Source organism: Eschrichtius robustus, chromosome X, assembly GCF_028021215.1.
Source record: "Eschrichtius robustus isolate mEscRob2 chromosome X, mEscRob2.pri, whole genome shotgun sequence".
NCBI lineage: Eukaryota > Metazoa > Chordata > Mammalia > Artiodactyla > Eschrichtiidae > Eschrichtius > Eschrichtius robustus.
In genome coordinates, this window is record NC_090845.1 from 57,657,319 (window position 1) to 57,673,950 (window position 16,632).

Consider the following 16,632-nt stretch of genomic DNA (forward strand, 5'->3'; position numbering starts at 1 on the left):
TTAAAGCAAAAACACACTTCGGAAAGAATCAAATGGGAAGGGGTGGTGGGAAACCTGAGATCCAACTGACATGTTAATAGAAAGCGGCAGTGGGGCTCCCTTCCTCTCCCCACTCAGCTACTCCTAAGTATATTGGAAGGTATCTTTGGAGGACTGCTGGGAGGTAGTTTGGGGAAATCAGGCCCCAGAGGGAAGGTCACCTTGGCTCAGAAATTTTCCGTAAGGTTCCAATAGGGCAAATTCCAGCCTGGTTCCCTGCCGGAGGTGGAGAGTTATAGCACTTCAAATAAAGGGTGAGGCCCAGGAGATCCACAGGGAAATTATTTGCCCTGCCCTATGCTGCAACACAGGACCATCACTCTTCAAACATGCATAAGATCTTCCAGCTAACCCAGGGAGTGTGGTGAGTCTAGAGGGACCTGGAAGAAGGGAGGGGAAACCTTGTAGGCCATAGGAGGTAAGAGCTATAGGGGAGAGTAAAGCCAAAAAACCCCCCAAGAAACAAAAAACAAAGAAACCCTCTCCATCCTGGATGTGGATGAAGTCATGTGCTATTTTTCAGTGGAAGACTACACTGCTGCCTCCGTAGCACTTCGACTATGGGGCCAGCTGTTTTTTTCTGGTGGTGGAGATGAATTGCCTTATTCAATCTCCTGTTTCTTCCCTATGTTCCTTAATGATATTTTAAGGGTTATTTAGGCAGTGTCTAGTGGATAGAAATAACTAGTGCCCTCCAACACCTCTGCCTGTCCTTCTGCCATAGCCAAGAGCAGTTTCTGCTCTAACTGCCCTTCCCTGGCTCTATTCTCAGCCATGGAATCCACACTTCAGTCTGGGGGTGGGAGTGTGGAGCAGGCTGCCTTTCCAAAATATGAATTGCTTTGGGTAAGTTACTACTTCTCTCTAGGACTCAGGTTCCTCATCTTTAAATTAGGCATGTATGAATGAACTTTTTTAGACTGTAAAACACTAAAGTGTTATAATTGACAGACTTGCTCAAATATCTGCAATCTACCTGGGAGAGTCTTTTAAAGATGGGATATTTGCCCCCCTCCCACCTCTAAAGTTAAAGTCTCAAGTCATTGTCCAAACTAAGATCAGAGACTCTTAAATTGAATAGAGGAATATAGGAGGGAGGACAAGTAGGATGGATACTCCTACTGGCTCCAACCTTCATACCTTCTTTCTTACCCCCAGTGGCAAAAGGAGGTAAGATAGACAGATAGAAAGAGTTTTGTCTGACCTTGCAGCTCTTCTCACTTTTTGATCTCTTGAGAGACAGTGCTGAATGGAAAGTCTCTTACCTTTCCACTGGGGTCAGATCTGGCAGAGAATATACATCCAGGCTGGCTACAGGGTGGGAGTAGGGGAGCTGATGGGAGGGGGAGAGAATAGGTTTGGTATTGTAGGCAAGGATATTACCTCATTCACATTCAGGCATAAGGGCCTTATTTGTCCCTCCACCCCTTTTGCTTCCAAAAAGAGTTGTTTTCTGGAACAGATATGCCAGAAAAGCTACTACTTTAAAACACTGTCTTCTAGAAAATGAAGATTTCAAGATATTGGAGAGGACCCTAGCCTTGATAATTACCCCATACATTACTGAGTGCAGTCACCTTCCATTTCTGAGCCTCAGCTTTATCATCTGCAACCTGGGGATGGTAATCCTTGCCCTGCCCACCTCAGGGTGTGTATAAAGATCCAAAGAGATGATTGCTGTGAATGCACACTGCAAACTGTAAAGTGCAGCACATATACGTAGTAAATTCCAGCATTCCCACCCTAAGATACAGTCTTGGTTTTCACAAATTAAGTCACATCCAACATTCTGGAGTATATATGTTGCTCCCAAACAAAGGAGATAGTTGCTCTACTCATCTGGGCAAGTTTTCTTTCAAAATCTGACCCACAGTGAGGGAGTGGGTATCAGCCCTAGTAGCCCATTATGGACATAAGGGAGACTTAAAAACAATCCATGGTGCCCACATCTGAGCCTTGATGTTCTCATCTGCCCTGTGGCATCAGCCATGGAGAGAGAAGTTCCACTTTATTCTGAGAAGCATGTGAAACTGTTGGTGAGGGCTCAGCAATTGATTGGTTTTTCTCTAAACCAAGAAAGCACCAATAGTCCCTGAGCAGCCCTAGGGCAGGCTTCATTGAAAACCTAAGCTCCTAAGTGTCCCCCCCCTAGATCTCAGGGATTTCATGGCCACCCCAAAGATGAAAGCTCTGAGCTCTGAGTTTGGCCCTGGGGATCTAGAGGCTCAGCCTTGGGCTTAAGAAGACAAGGCACCAGGAAGGGACAAAAGAGGCAAGAAAAGAAGAGAAATAAGATAAAAGGAACTTTAGGAAGTATCATTTTAAAAGTCAAAAAGACACTGAGTTGGATCCCCACTAAAAAAGGTAAGAAACCTATAAGTGGAGAGGAAGACCCCAGGGGGCAAAGGGGTTAGCTCCGTGATTGTCACAGCCACAGAAGTCTAAGAGATGTGTGGGGAATCAAGGTTTCAGGCCTCTCCTAAGATGTGTGTAGGTGTGTGTGTGTGTGTGTGTACTGGGGAGGGGGTCAGTGCGGAGGAGAGAAAGGGGGAAGAGTTTGATTTTGTCCCTAAAGTGCTAGGTAGATGTATCAATAGGGTACTGAGAGGCTCCTCCTTCAGGTTCACCTGACCAAAGATGCAGGCAGTAAAACTCTACCCCATTCATTGCCATCCCCTCCCCTCCTCTCTATAATCAAGCTGAGCTAGGAACATGTCTGGTAGTCCCATGACTGGGGAATCTGGCTCTCCAGGCTATCTAGGATAGGAAAGCAAAAAATGCTGCTGGTCAGTCTTGGGAAAATGATGAAGAATCAATTCTTTGGTGGGATGGGATAGGATGTGCCCCGTCTGTAGAGTACAGGCTGTTGTGGATACCACATCCCATGCCCCTGCTGCTGTTGTGGTATAGGAACAAGGCAGGAGAGTCCAGGGAGAACAACTGGGCTGCCAGGAGCCCAAGAGACCTAGGGAGGGAGCAGAGCAAGTTAGAAACCTATGGGGCAATCTCACTAGCTCCTTTCTCTTCCCATGCCTCAAAAAAAAAAATGGTTTAGGCCAGTGGTTAGGGTACAATAGCAGAAAAACATCACTTGTGTGGGGTGGACATGATGACAGTTCTACCCTACTCTGTGTTGGTGAGACAATTCCTCATGAAACGGGGTTCAGTTTTAAGCCCCCCATACTTTAAAGGAACCCAAAGTGGTACTTTCCAGAGAGGAGATGCTATCTTTAGACTTCTTCAGGGCTATCACAAGACACAGGAAGCAGATGAGGTCTGTGTGGCCCAAGGAGCAGAGCAGGACCCAAGGGTGGTTATTATAAGAAGACAGAAAGTTTTTCTTTACACTGAGCTCAAATCCACCAGTCATAGCTGCAATACATGTTGGGCAGTAGTGAGCTCTCTGATACTGTAAGTATGTGAGCAAGGATGACATAAACACTTCGTGGGGATATTATAAAAGGGACTCAAGCATGGATTGGAGGAGTTGGAAGGGAGGTTGGCCTAGATGACCTTGAAGGTATCTAGGCTGACCGGTTTAATAGGAGTCTTGGCTTTCGTCTACATATTATTTATATTTTCTTAGGTAAGATATAGGGAGGGGGAGTCATTGGGGGACCTGGACAATATCATAGCTGGAGAAATATGGAAATGGGGGTGAAAGTAATTGGTTAGTTGAAAAATAGGAATCCACCCCCATGCTTCATACTGCCCCTTGTTACTTACTTGGAGCTCCAAAACCTGGGCTCTAACCCAGTTCTGCCACTGACATGCTCTGTGACTTTAAGCAAATCACTTTCCCTCTCTGCATCTCAGTTCCTGCCTCTATAAAGTGAAGCTAACAAACCCTGACCTGCTTACCACAAAGGTATGTTATGAAGACCAGACGAGTGTAGTGTATATGTAAGGATGTATTGGGTTGGCCAAAAAGTTCATTTGGGTTTTTCCATAAGACATTATGGAAAAACCCGAACAAACTTCTTGGCCAACCCAATATAAATTGCGACTGGGGGCAAGGGAGGGAAAGACAAACTAATATGATTTAAACACCTCTAATGCATTAGACACTGTAAAAGGCACTTGCACATGCATTTCTCATTCAACTCTCACAATATAAGGTGAATAGTATTTTCTACTTTTCACAGATTAAGGACCTGAGACTCAGAGAGGTGAAGGGATTTACACAAGCTTCACACAGATATTTATTAAGGAATGGAGGTAGATTTGAAATATAAGGCTTCTAGGTGCCAAGGTTTGTATATTTTCCCACTGTACCTTGGTGCTTGAATACATGATGGGAGATAACTGAATATAACTATTAGACAGTGGGGCCCTGAGAGAGATTGCAAAAGGCCAGGACAGAAAAACTGGTGTCATGTCAACCTGGCCAGTTCCTTGACAACTGTAGGCTCAGATATATGATGTATGACTGACTGGCTCAAAAGATTAACATTATCACAGTTGTCCCTCCATCCACCAATGTTCCTAGCTTGCTGTTCCTCTGACACTAGCCCTACTGAACAACAGTACTCCAATGGATAATTCCTTTTGGGGGTGGTCCCCAATTTCTGGTCTTTCTACCCTACCTTTCCAGCTCACCTCAGTAGAGTTAAAGGCTGGGTACTTCAAAGGGTACAGTGAGCTCCAGTCTGTCTCCAGAGCTTTCAGCTGTGTTCCCCCTCAAGGTCTCAGCTCCAGTATAGGAAGCAGAGCTGGAAAACTTTCGCAGGTCCAGCTCTGTGCATTCGATGGGAGTGTGGACCCAGTGGAAGTGACTCTCTGAGGCACAGGAGGCCAAGGTAAAAGACTCCTGTGTGGGGAAGCCACGAGTCGAGCTGCAGTCGTCATCCAGGATGGGGTTAAGTGCCTGGGTCTCAAAGATGCTTTCACTCAGTGGGGACTCAGGACTGGTCTCCTGGCCAGGTGGCATGGGGAAGAGAGATTCCTCCTCCGCCGCCTCGTCAGCCTCATACTGCAGCGAACCTCCTGAAACTTGAAGCAGAAAGCCACTGGGTCACCCAAAGGTAGGGGCTCCTCTCAGCGGGGCACCTGGTCCTGAGCACAAAATCAGGAAAGATCTGGGAACTAGTGCTCCCCCTCCCATCCCTGGGGACCAGAGCACCTAGCACCAGGCTGAGGTGACACAGCTGAGAAACATATTTACATTGAGGTATCAGATTGAGGCTACCTGGTGGTGGATCAGGGAAAATTGTCAGTTTATCCAGAGAAAGAGAAACCTTTGTGGGAAGCAGGATTTTAACAACCCCCACACCAGACATGATCTTTATTCCCTGATGTTATGCTTGTGTATATGTTGTGTTATATGGCAAAAGGCACTTTGCAGGTGGAATTAAGATTATGGACCTTAAAATGGTAGGTTATCCCGGATTACCCAGGTGGGCCCAATGTAATCACATGTGTCCTTAAAAGGGGAAGAGGGAGGCAGAAGAGTCAGAGAGAGTATCAGATATGTGAAAGGAAAAGGACTTGACCACCACTGCTAGTTTTGAAAATGGAAATGGGTCATAAGTCAAAGAGTGGGTGGTGTCTAGAAACTGGGAATGGTCCTCAGCAGACAGTCAGCAAGGAAATGGAACCTCAACCTTATAACTGCAAGGAACTGAATTCTTCCACCTTTCTGAATGATCAAGGAAATGGATTCACCTCTTGAGCTTCCAGAAAGGAATGCAGCCTTGGCAACACCTTGATTTCAGCCTAGTGAGACTCTGAGTCGAGATCCAGCCAAGCTTACAAAGCTTCTGATCTATGGCAATGGTGAGATAATAAATGGGTGTTGTTTTAAGCCATTAAATTTGTCGTTATTTGTTCTGGCAGTGATAGAAAATTAAAACACCTTTCATGCATAAGTCTGATTCAGCATCAGGTTACAAACTGAGAACCTATGGGATGTGTGTTGGTTTTGCCCTGGCATTGTGGTTGTGGTAGTTTTTAATTATAACTCAATGCCATAACTTAAAACTATTTCATATAAAAATCCAGAGTTTTGGCTTCTCTTGAAAATTCAGAAGATCTTGAAACATTGAATATTCCTACATGGTAACAAACAGCTGAAGCTGAGTAGTAGATTCCTCTTTAGACAGGGGATGAACTATTCATTTTGCCACAGTCTCTACTCCTCTCTAATGAACCTTATATTGGATCCAATTCACATATTAATCTCCCTTATACAACCCTAGTATGCATGTAAGTTAGTGACTCCTGATAAACACCTCCTGATAAATGAGAAAATGTCTAATCTTATTTCCTCTGTGGAGACCCTGAGGGAGCTGCCTGCCCTCGTATCCCCAGAAAAGGGTACTGCATTATTATCTTGAGGACAGAGGAGGAGCAGAGAAGCGTTACCCATTTCTCTTCTCCTGAGGCAGGAGGAGGGAGACAGGCAGCTCTCAGATGTTGCCTCATCTTCTTCTTTCCGGGCCCTGGGGCCCAAATGCTTCATTGCCCATGTTTCATGCCCATGCCCAGGGACTGGGCAACAGCTCTTATCTGAGAAACTGGCCTCCAAAGTCAGAGACAGGATGATCCACCCTGAGCCACAATGTTCCAGGAGACACCAGAGAGTAGAGGAGAGAGAATTAGAGTTTGAGAAGGGTCATAAAGGGATAACAGTGTTGCCCTTGTGCCCTGCATCCCCTGAAATTCTAGATTCATCTCCACTTCAGTGAGAGGTAGAGCCAAACATATCTTCTAGGCTTTTTGAAGATCATCTGGCAGACCCTAGATCCAAAGTGACCAAGGTAGGCCTATATAAGCAGGATATTTCCACACAAACAGAGAGGTTGCAAAAAGTTCTGTTGCTTTGGGCCCAGTATCCCGTGGGCTGAGGAGGAGTCCTTAGCACCTGTGTATCTAGTAGAATGTATCCTCCTCTTTCCTTACTAAATCAACTCCACTTACTAGCCTGGGTTCCTATTTTGGTGTTTCTGCCTAGCTCTCAGCTCCCTTGATGGCACTGAAGCTGCACTGAACCTCAGTACTCTTGACTAAAGATCTAAACCCTTCTCTGGTCTTGGCCAGCCACCATCCCACCTCCCCTATATCTGCCCTCAGTGACCTGGAATTCCTGTCTCACATTCTTGGCTAATGGCTGCACTTGTGCTGAAAATAGATCATGATGTTACTCCTGATTTTAAATATGACCTTCCATCTAAAATTTCATATGGCCATCTCCTATGGGCTGGGCCAGACCTCTGGTTATAATTATTATCTGAGGAAAAATGTCTAAGTTTGCCAATTCCTCTGGACATTGGGCTCTCAGTTACCCACATTTGGTATATTACTATACCGATAACCATTGCCTGAGACCTCACCCACTTTTATTATAGTCATGTCTCATTCCAGCCAGCCTTCCTCCTTTCCTGACATGCTCCAGAATCTATACCTATTAGTAGATATAACTAATTGGAAAAGAACTTAGAAATCAACTCCATCTCTCATTTTAAAGATTAAGGAGAAAGAGGCCCAAAGAAGCTAGATGACTTGTCTAAAGTTACACAGTGATTTAGAGTTAGATTGGACTAAGACTTCAGGTGCCTTTCCCAAGGGTTTTCCCATAATGTTGTAGCCCTTTATGAATCACCACTCCTTAATGAACCAGGTCCTATAAACTCACAGGGTCAGCCTCAATCATCTCTGAAGTCCTGTGCATTCTATTGCCACCCCCAGATATTTCAGCACTGTAGGGAAGGTCCATTAACTCTCAACCCCAGGAAATTCCTCTCTTCTGCTAGTTAGAAACTTGTTCCTGATTCATGTAATACGTGAAGCAGCTACCCTTACCACGCTGGCAATTTCTGTTGAAGAACTGCTTGCAGTAGAGGAAGAAGAGCCCCAGGAAGGCCAGGGTAAACACCATGAGCAGACTGCTCACCAGTGCAACAAGTGTGACCTCCTGAGGGGATACTGTGGGTACATCTGCCTTCACTAAGCTCAACTGGAAGGCACCTGTGAGACAAGAAAGTGGGGGAGGTCAGTCACTGTAGGTAGTCAATAGTCACCCTGACACTGGGCCTGGACTTCCTCAGGCCAGCACCCTCTCCCCAGGGCCTCCCTCAACTAGGGCTGCTAAACTGGTTCTACTTCTTTGTAGAACAGGGAAAAGTATAAAGAACAAAGTGGAGGAACTAGCATATACTGCTGGTATGGTATAAATTAGTATAGTTATTTGAAGATGCACATATCCTGTGGTCTTTCCGTGTCACATTCAGTTATATAACCTTGGCAAATAGAAACAAACTAAAATGTTCATCAGTAGGGCACAGGATAAATAAATCATGATATAATTCTATGATGTAATATTATTATATAGCATTTAAAATAAAAGACCTGTATGGATCAATATAAATAATCCAGAGAGGAAAAGCAAATTGGAGAAAGAGAGTATATAACTTGATATCATTTATATAAAACATTATAAAATATAAAAAATAGAATATAGAATATATTGCTTATGAATATATATATATATATATCAAAAAAGAATACAAGTAACAAAACATGGGTGGAGAGTATGGCAGAGTCATAGTGCTCACCAGTTATCCACATGCTTCTCTGCATTTCCCATACACCCTTGTAGTAAGGCCATAAGAGTACTTCTGGCCAATGGACTGTGAGTGGAAGTAATGTGTGTCACTTGCAGACTGAAGTAGTTAAAAGCCAGTATGTCTCCTCTATCTCATACCCTGTCCCATCAACCTGGAAGCCACATGGTTTGATGGTATAGTTACAAGGCAGAGTAAGATCTTTGCATATGAAAAATAAACTTTTATTGCATGAAATCACTGAGATTTGGGGGTTTGTTACTGTAGCATAGCCTACCAACAAGATACACACAATTTCATGATAGTGGTTGCCTTTGGGGAGGTAAGGAGAGAATGGAACTCAGAAAGGATCAAAACACAAATTCCACTAAACCTGTGGAATCTTCATTTAAAAAACAAATCTGAAGCAAATATGCAAAATTTTAAGATTTATTAATTATTGATGCTCTGTAACTGAGCATTTTTATTTTTATATTTTTCTGCATTTAAAATATTTCTACATATTTGAAATACTTAATGTTTTAAAAAGATATCAATAAATTAAAAAAATAAGTGAGTAGACATATAGTTGGTAGATAGACAAAAATGATAGACAGATAAATGGATAGTGATATGGGCACAGACTAGATCCTAGTACTTCATTCAGCCTTTTACTAGTCCTAAGCATTAGGGACTCCTATAAACTTCAAATAAATAATCCACAAGTGTACAAATGTTATATCTACAAAATGCTTTCTAACCTTATTTCACTAGAACTAGGCAGCATCCCATAAGGTATGAAGAACAATGATTTTCATGACTTACATTTTTTTTCAGATGAGGGAAATGAGGTTCAATGAGATTCAATGATTTATAGAAGGTTACACAGACAATATATTGCAAAACTATTACTAAAATCTAACCAATTCCCTTGCCAATCTACCCTATAGGAAGTAGTATGAGGAGGTAGAGGAAGTCTTTACTATGCTGTCTTGCTGTCACCCAATGGATTGGGGAAGAAAGGGGAGAAGAGAACTGGATACACACACTGAACCTCAGAGGTGGGGGTCTGCTTCGTGCACGGGATACACTCTTGATCCTGCAGGCCTCCAATACGTGTCTTTTGGTAGAACCTGTAGTCAGAGCAATAAGAAATGGCAAGGTGATCAAACAAGCAATGTACTTGGATTGGTCCTTCTTGAACCATAGGCAGCTTCTAAGAGTCTTGTCCTCCAGGAAGCCATCACTCACTCAGACCCCTCGTGAGTTCTCTGCCTCTATGTCTGATTCTGACTCAGAGTCCCAGACGCTCCACCTCTTCCCCCATTCACCAAACCCTATAACCAAAAGGGGAACTAGTCTCACAAGAGAAGGAAATACTGCTTTGACACCAACTGCTTCCTAATCTCTTTTAGGTCTACAGTGAGATTTACCTTGAAACTTGGCCCTGAGCTAAGCATGCCAGCATGATAAACCAGCTGTTTAGTACTCATCTGTAATTGACTGTGTGCTAAGTACTTTATAGGGGGATCTTGAAAAAATACTGCATCTTCCTCATGGGAGCTTAAACTCATCGTGATATGGACAGTTAGAATACTTCAACTAGGCCCTGAGAGGTAAGGATGAGGGAGACCTCCAAGGGCTAGAGAATGCCCAGAAGAGCTTGGCCTTATATAGCAGGCTCACCTGGGCAGACAGTCCCCACAGACGGCATTAGAGGTAGCTGTACAGTTCTCCTTCTGGATACGATTGATGACAGCACAGGTGATGCAAGTCTGACATCTATGGTGGCCCCAGCTGCTTTTGTATCTGCGGGGAGGGCAGGCTGTGCAGTATGCATCTCCACCTTCTCCATAACCACAATCCTTCAGTAAAATGGGAGTCACTAACATTACTCTACAGAAACTTGGAGAGAGGATTAGCTATGGGACAAGTGGACATTGTATGGAGTAGCATTTTACAAACTGCAAGTTGCAACCCATTACTGAGTCATGACATCAATTTACAGTCAGCATAGGTTAGGTTATGCTATTGTAAAAAAGTAAACTCCAAACCTCAGTGTCTTAAAAGAACAAAAATTTATTTCTCACTCACACTATTTTGCTTACCAGAGATTTCCTGGGGGCTCTGTTTTACATTATACTTACTGGGTTACCCAGAGTGACGGAGGCTTCATCTTTGTGCTACCATGATTGGAGCATCAGAGAAAAGAGAATATTGTGATCTGTGCACTGGCTCTTAAAATCTTCCCCCAGAAATAACTCATTTCATTTTGCTCACGTCCTTCACCACACACATCACCTGATCATTAGTAACTACAAAAGTAAAAGAAAGTATAATTCTATAATGTGCCAGAGCTGGGGAGCTGGAAATATTTGACAATGAATGCTAATCACTACCTATCTTAGTATTGTTTTGTAGAACTTTTACAGATGAAATATGTAAGTATGTGTTGGGTTGTGATGAAAAATTTATTTCTTACATTTTACTGAACTATAGTTGACTCACAACATTATATTAGTTTCAGGAGTACAACACAGTGATTCAATATTTTTATAGATTACACATCATACAAAGTTATTATACTATTGACTGTAATCCCTGTGATGTACATTACATCTCTGTGATGTTTTCATTTTATAACTGGTAGTTTGTACCTCTTAATTCCCTTCACCTATTGGGCTGTCCAAAAAGTTCGTTCGGGTTTTTCTGCAGGATTTTAGGAAAAACCTGAACGAACGTTTTGGCCAATCCAATATTTTGCCCCTACCCCTACCCTCCTCACCTCTGCCAACCACTAGTTTGTTCTCTGTATCTGTGAGCCTGTTTCTGTTTGGTTATATTTGTTTGTTTTTCAGATTCCACATATAAGTGAAAACATACAGTATTTTTTTTTTCCCTGTCTGATTTCACCTATTACTCCACCCCTCTCCTCTCTGGTAACTACTAGTTTGGTCTCTACATCTGTGATTGTCTCTGTTTTGTTACATTTATTTGTTTGTTTTGTATTTTTAGATTCCACATATAAGTGAAGACATACTGTATTTGTCTTTCTCTCTGACTTATTTCACTTAGCATAATACCATCTAGATCCATCCACGTTGTTGTAAATGACAAGATTTCATTATTGTTTATGGCTGAGTAATATTTCATTGTGTATATATATATATATATATACATATATATATGTGTGTGTATATATATATATATATACCACATCTTCTTTATCCATTCATCTGTTGATGGACACTTAGGTTGCTTCTACATCTTGGCTATTATAAATAATGCTTCAATGAACACTGGGATGCATATATCTTTTTGAATTAGTGTTTTCATTTTCTTCAGATAAATACCCAAGAGTGGAATTGCTGGATCAAATGGTAGTTATATTTTTAATTTTTTTAGGAACCTTTATATTGTTTTCCATAATGGTTGTACCAATTTATATTCCTACCAACAGTGCATGAGGGTTCCCTTTTCTCCACATCCTCTCCAACATTTGTTATTTCTTGTCTTTTTGATGATAGCCATTCTGACAGGTGTGAGGTGATACCTCATTGTGATTTTGATTTGCATTTCCCTGATGATTAGTGATGTTGAACATCTTTTCATGTGTCTGTTGGCCATCTATATGTCTTCTTTGGAAAAATGTCTATTCTGGTCCTCTGCCCATTTTTAATTGGGTTGTTTGTGTTTTTTTGATGTTGACTGTTATGAGTTATTTGTATATTTTGGATATTAACCCCTTAGTGGACATTTCATTTGCAAATATATTCTCCTATTCAGTAAGTTGCTTTTTTGTTTTGTCGATGTGCTTTGCTGTGCAAGTTACAGACAATATCACAGAAATACAAATAATCATGAGAATACTATGAACAATTATATGCCAACAAATTGGACAACCTAGAAAAAATGGATACATTTCTAGAAATATACAATCTTTTAAGATTGAATCTTACTCTTGGAAATGCTCAAACATGTTTGAATGAAGATGGTATAGAGGAAAGATGAGTGATCCAGCTGGATATTGTCTCAGGTCTGGTATTGACTCAGTGTGATCTGGCTAGCCCCTCTCCATTTCCAAGCATCAGAGTCCCAAACATCTGAGGATATTAAAATAAATGGTCTCTAAATATTCTTCCAGCTCTGGAATTCTAACCTAGGAACAAGGCTCCTGCCTGTTATATCATAGCTCTTTGTCAAAGACACAACTCTACTTAACAAGGGATATTAGTTATTTGTTTGTTGTGGAAGAAGTTGGCTGGTTGTTCACTAAACTCATTGACCTTTCTTCCTGGGAATACCACTTGTCAACATTTTCTAACCCCACACAAGTCTGTAGGGCCATGTGCCTAATTTCTAGCCAATGGAATATGGATAAAATGATGTATGCGTCTCTCAGGCCTAGCTCAACAAAATACTGTCTTTTTTCTTTATACTTATTTTATAATTAAAATATCCTTAATTTTCTTTATGCTTTGATCTTCTGGCACACAGGGACACCCAGAGAGATGTTGGAATCAATATATTAAAATCAACAGAGGACATCAGGGATATGGAGGAGGCAGCAGCTCTGAGCTTTCATTCCCTCACAGAAGTGTAGCAACACAAACAGAGACTGTCAGAATCAATGTTGTCAGAACTCTGGGAAACAGTCAAACATTTACAACAATGAAGCAAATGCTGAACCAAGAAAAAAGCATGTTGAAAATTATAGGAAAGCTTTGTGCCATTTTTACTTGCCCTTACTGCACCCCTCTCCCCAGCAACAGTCCTAAAGTGAAGGCAGTCTTAAATTAGCAGCAGCCTGTGTACCTAGTGTGAAACCCTCACCCCTAGTTCCAGAGTAAGCTAAGCAAAACGTATTCAAAAATTATTGTGTATGTCTATTTTAACCTGTTACCTGAAGGACAGATACAAGGTGCTCATCTCTGTTTCACTCAATTCAGAATGCAGGCTGGAAAATGGGTGGGCATTTGTTAAAAAATTTTGCAAAGCAAACTAATAAACCAGAGGTGCCTGGGACAAGAAATTATGGGTGGAGACATATAATAGACTGCTTAAGTCTGGAGCAAAAGCTGGAGAAGATTCTTTGGGAAATTAGGACATTCAAAAGCACCAATATATATGGGGGCAGTTTAGAAAGGCCCATGTATGTCCAGGGCAAGACACATGACTAGAAAAATATGGAGAAGACCCAAAGTTTACACACCGACTGATACATAGGCTAAGTGCCAGTTTGGCTAAGTGTTGAAGTAGTGCTTCAGCACAGAGCCAATGTTGAAAGACTGGGAGAGATATGTGGGTTTTTTGGTTGCTACTGCTGTTGTTTACTTTTAACTGCTGGCACTCAAGGAAATTCCTGTCAAAATATTAGCTGAACAAGATCCATACAGACTTCAGTGATCACATATGACAAAGAATACAGTCTTTGCACAAATAGTTTGGTTAAAACACCTAAACAAATGGACTACTACAGCCATCATCAAATAAAGTAACAACAACAGAAAACAGCTAAATATGGGGAAGGGGGAGAATCTGATTTCCAGTTACCACATTATAATTAAAACAGTTTTCAACAACAACAACAACAAAAACACAAGGCATAAAAAGAAACAGGAATGTATGGCCCACTTAAAGTAACAAATAAAATTGACAAACTGTTCCTGAGGAAGTCCAGACATCAGACTTACTAGACAAAGACTAAAAAGTACTGTCTTAAATATGTTCAAAGAAAAACATAGACAAAGAACTAAAGAATATAAAGAATATAAGAAAATAAATGTATGGAAAAAATGGGAATATCAAAAAAGAAAAATTGTAAAAAGGAACCAAACAGAAATACTAGAATTGAAAAGTAAAATAACTGAAATTAAAAATTCACTAGAAGAGTTCAACAGCAGATCTGAACAGGTAGAAGAACAAATGATGAAACTTGAAACATGACAGTTGAAATTATTAAGGCTGAGGAGCAGAAACTTAAAAAGAATGAAGTAAGTAAACAAAACCTAAGAGACACCATTAAGTGGACCAATATACACATTATGGGAGTCCCAGAAGTAAGAGAGAGAGAAAGATAAAGAAGCAGAAAGAATATTTGAATAAATAATGGCTGAAATTTCTCAAAATTGACAAAAGACATGAATAACACATCCACGATGCTCAACAAACTTTGAGTTGGAAAAACTCAAAAAGACCCATATGAGACATAAACAAGATGTGGATAACCAAAGACAAAAAGAAAATCTTGAAGCAGAAGGAGAGAAACAATCTGTCAAGTACAAGCGATCCTCAATAAGATTCAAAGTTGATTTCTCTTCAGAACCTGGAAGCTGGAAGGCAATAAGATAACATATTTAAGTGTCAAAAGGAATAAACTATTAACCAAGAATTTTATACCCAGCAAAAAATCCTTCAAAAATGAGGGAGAGATTAAAATATTCCTAGATAAATAAAAGAAGCTAAAGGAGTTTGATACTACTAGACTTGTACTTCAATAAATGCTAAAGGGAGTTCTTCAGGTTAAAATGAAAGGACCCTAGATAGTAACTCAAAGCCATAAAAAGAAGTCAATATCTCTGGTAAAGGTAAATACATGGGCAAATACAGAAGGCAGCATTATTGAATATTTGGTTTGGAACTCTGTCTTTTATTTCCTATATTATTTAAAAGAAAAAATAATAAAATAGTAACAACAATAATAATAAATCTATGTTATTGAACTTACAATGATTAAGATAAAAACAAAAGTGACAAAAATAACATAAAGAAAGGTGATATCAAACTGTGTAAGTGTAGAGTTTTTGTATGTTATTGAAATTAACTTGGTATTAATTCAAAATATATTGTTAAAATTTAGTATGTAATATATAAAATAGATAATTGATAAGGACTTACTGTATAGCACAGGGAACTCTACTCAGTACTCTGTAATGCCCTATGTGGGAAAAGAATCTAAAAAAGAGTGGATATATGTATATGTATAACTGATTCATCTTGATGTACACCTGAAACTAACACAACATTGTAAATCAACTATACTCCAATAAATTATTTTTAAAATAAATAAAATTTAGTATGTTAAAGGGAATCCACATGGTAATCACAAAGAAAATATATTTTAAAAAACCCACACACAAAAGAAATGATAAGGGAATTAAAACTTTTCACTGCAAAAAAATCAACTAGCACAAAAATGGCAATGAGGAAGAAAATGATAAACAAAAATGGCATAAGAAATACATAAAACAAATAATTAAATGTCAGAAGTACTCTCTTATCAGTACTAATCTTTATGTATATGGATTAAACTCTCCAAAGGTACAGATTGATGGATTGGATAAAAAGAACATAATCCACTTATATACTATATGAAGAGATTAATTTAGATCCAAAGACACAAATGGGTTGAAAGTAAAAGAAAGGAAACATATTCCATGCAAACAGTACTGAGAAGAGAATTGGGATGTCTATACTGATATCAGACAAAATAGACTTTAAGTTAAAACTTTTACAAGAGAAAGGGAAGGACATTATATATTTATAAATGGTCAATACATCAAGAAGATATAACAACTTTGAACATACATACACCAAATAACAAATCCCCCCAAATCTATGCAGCATTGACAAAATTTAAGTGAGTAATAGTGGTTCTACAAAAATAGTTGGAGACTTGAATACCAACTTCAATAACAGATTGGGTATCGAGACAGAATATCAATAACAATGTAGAGGGCTTTAACAACACTACAAAACAACTAGACATAACTGACATTTATAGAACACTACACCTAACAAAAGAAGAATATACATTCTTCTCCATTGCACATGAAACATTCTGTAAGTTAGACCACATATGTTAGGTTATGAAACAAGTTTCAATGAATTTTAAAAGACTGAAATCATACAAAGTGTCTTTTCTGATCACAAGACAATGATGATATAAATCAATAACAGAAAGAAAATTGGAAAATACACAAACATGTGGAATTAAATACCACATTCTTAAAAAACTACTGGGTCAAAGAAAAAATCTTAAGTGAAACTGTAA

At 40.0% G+C, this 16,632-nt stretch overlaps 1 protein-coding gene across 1 annotated transcript in view; it reads right to left on the minus strand.

Annotated features, from left to right (window-relative positions):
* Nucleotides 1-4,648: 4,648 nt before the first annotated feature.
* The window catches only part of EDA2R (ectodysplasin A2 receptor), a 65,344-nt gene continuing 53,360 nt past the window's right edge, over nucleotides 4,649-16,632 (minus strand). The window contains exons 3-6 of the mRNA XM_068533557.1: nucleotides 10,266-10,444; nucleotides 9,627-9,712; nucleotides 7,840-8,004; nucleotides 4,649-5,031 (exon numbers count right to left, since the gene is read on the minus strand). Coding sequence (XP_068389658.1) covers nucleotides 4,649-5,031; nucleotides 7,840-8,004; nucleotides 9,627-9,712; nucleotides 10,266-10,444 — 813 coding nt within the window. The remainder of the gene's footprint in view (nucleotides 5,032-7,839; nucleotides 8,005-9,626; nucleotides 9,713-10,265; nucleotides 10,445-16,632) is intronic.